Source organism: Pteropus vampyrus, unplaced genomic scaffold (assembly GCF_000151845.1).
Source record: "Pteropus vampyrus isolate Shadow unplaced genomic scaffold, Pvam_2.0 Scaffold624, whole genome shotgun sequence".
Taxonomy (NCBI): Eukaryota; Metazoa; Chordata; class Mammalia; order Chiroptera; family Pteropodidae; genus Pteropus; species Pteropus vampyrus.
This window is the reverse complement of record NW_011889405.1, coordinates 57627-59877: the sequence shown is the minus strand read 5'-3', so window position 1 is coordinate 59877 and position 2251 is coordinate 57627. Positions and strand designations below refer to the sequence as shown.

At 49.8% G+C, this 2251-nt stretch overlaps 1 protein-coding gene across 1 annotated transcript in view; it reads left to right on the top strand.

The window, feature by feature from the left end:
* Positions 1–2251, top strand: part of CPT1A (carnitine palmitoyltransferase 1A) — a 75693-nt gene that overhangs the window by 52501 nt on the left and 20941 nt on the right. The window contains exon 8 of the mRNA XM_023525780.1: positions 1461–1568. Coding sequence (XP_023381548.1) covers positions 1461–1568 — 108 coding nt within the window. The remainder of the gene's footprint in view (positions 1–1460; positions 1569–2251) is intronic.

Here is a 2251-nt window from a genome sequence, read left to right as displayed (position 1 = left end):
GACGTCGTTGTGGATAGTAGTGTTGGGAAGTGTCAGTAGGCAAACATCGTCGCTTATTTTCCATTTGGTCTTTTTTTTTAACTATAAAACGCATGTGATCTCCCGTCTAGCTGTCATGACTTCAAAAAAGACCGCTTTCCATTTCCCGTTGTTTTTTCACACGGAGTGCCACCCCTCCCCCCCCCCGCCAGCCTGGGCACTGACCTCACGCTCATTGAGCTTGTCTGTTTGCACCAACAGGTGAGCGACTGGTGGGAGGAGTACATCTACCTCCGAGGCCGGGGCCCGCTGATGGTGAACAGCAACTACTACGCCATGGTGAGTCGTCCCGCCGGGTGGGTGTCTGCTGGGCGCCGAGCCGCCGGGTGGTGATACTTTGCGGCCCTGCAGGCTGCCTGCGGGAGCTTAGGGACTTGGGCCTCCTTCCACCGTCCACAACTGTTGCGGCCCACCGGGGACCTCAGGACCATGTGCCCAAAGTGCCACTGAGGCTGAAGGTCTCAGGGACATCGGGTTGGCCTAGGGTGTGCCCCCCGGCCCGCACTCAGCTTTGTGCTCTGCCTGGAGGGACCAGGGGATCCCATGTCTTTGTCTTTTGAGACATTATGGTCTTGGACGGCACACGCCCCTTTTTTAGAAGCCCCTTGGTTGGGGTTCCAAGTCTCTGCTTAATCACTGGAGAATCGAATTTTCTGTTTCTTTTCTTGTTCCTTTTATGTTTCTTTATTGTTTGTTTGTTTTTCTCTTTTAGAAATTTTTCTCTTCTTTTCCTTTTAACTTTTTTTTTCCCATCAGCAACAATCTCAGACTTATAAAAGAATGGCTGGTGTGGGACATAGAACTTTTTTTGACAGGAAGTTGTCCACCGGCAACCTTTGCCTTGATGAAGACTTAAATGTCTGTTTCCCACAAAGGCACTTTTCCTACGTAATCGGGGACACGCTCCCTCCGACTGCGGTGTAGGCCTGTGTCCCTCGGCCTTCACCTCCAGTCATGGGAAGTGACATTTAGAAATGTGTCTCAGAATTTAGAAAAGTCGCGGGCACGGAACTGCTCTATACGAAAGGTTATATTATACGTTTTGGTCACTTCTCACTCAGAAGACTTCCTGTTTACTCTTATTTCTGCTTTAAAAAAAAAAATGCATTACGTGAAGATATTTGGGACAAATATACTGTCGTCTTTTTAAAACTCATATTTGTTTAAAATTTAATTTTAAAATACACTGTGACCTTTCATGGCCCAAGAATGACCTGGGGGCTTCTGTCCTACAAGACACGAGAACAATGAAACTGACCACGCGTAGGAAATGAACTCGCGCGTGATCTTCCAGCAGAGCGGGTGTCATTTACCGCCGTAGGGGGCGTCTTCATGGAGGCCATGCGCTCGGCCGTGCGTTCAGGTCGGCCTGTCTTTTCCTATGAACGTTCTTCCTGCTGACGCTTGGCTTCCCATTTCAGGATTTGCTGTACGTGCTGCCGACGCACATCCAGGCGGCGCGAGCCGGCAACGCCATCCACGCCATCCTGCTGTACAGGCGCAAAGTAGACCGCGAGGAAATCAAACCAGTGAGCGAACGCACCGCTTTGTTTTTTTTTTTTTAAATCTTTTAAAACGGCTTTATTGGGCTGTAACTGATTTATTGCACATGCTCGGAGGGTCTAATTTGTAAGTTCTGACATATATATATGTGTATATACACATACCTGTTAAACCATCCCCACCGTTGAGGGCGTGAACACATCCGTCACCCCAAAGAAGTTCCCCCGTGCGCCTTCGCGCTCTCTCCCTACCCTGTCCCCTAACCTCTCTTCGCCCTTTGCCCACCGGTCACCCACCCCGGTGATCCCCGACCCACTTTCTGTCACTCCAGATTACTTGGCATTTTCCAAAGCTTTATGTCAATGGAATCATACAGTACGTGCCCTTTTTTGGAGGGGGCAGGGGTCTGGCTTCTTTCACTCTGCATGATCATTTGGAGATGTCCTTCCCCTCGTGTGTCCTCCATGGATATACGTCGGATGTACTTTCCTGCTGTCGTTTGCCCCTTGAAGAAACTCTTACTTCGAAGGGAAGAAATTTAGCTGGTGATCTACTCAAAAAAAAAAAAAACGAGACCCTTCTTTCATAGCCGCCCCTTTGGTGTAAGGGTCAGTGTTTGCATGAGTGATGAACGTGTGTCCTTTAGTGGGTAGCCATGCAGGGAGTTGTGCCCTGGCCTGGGGCAGGGGGTGCCCCGTGAAGCCAGGCG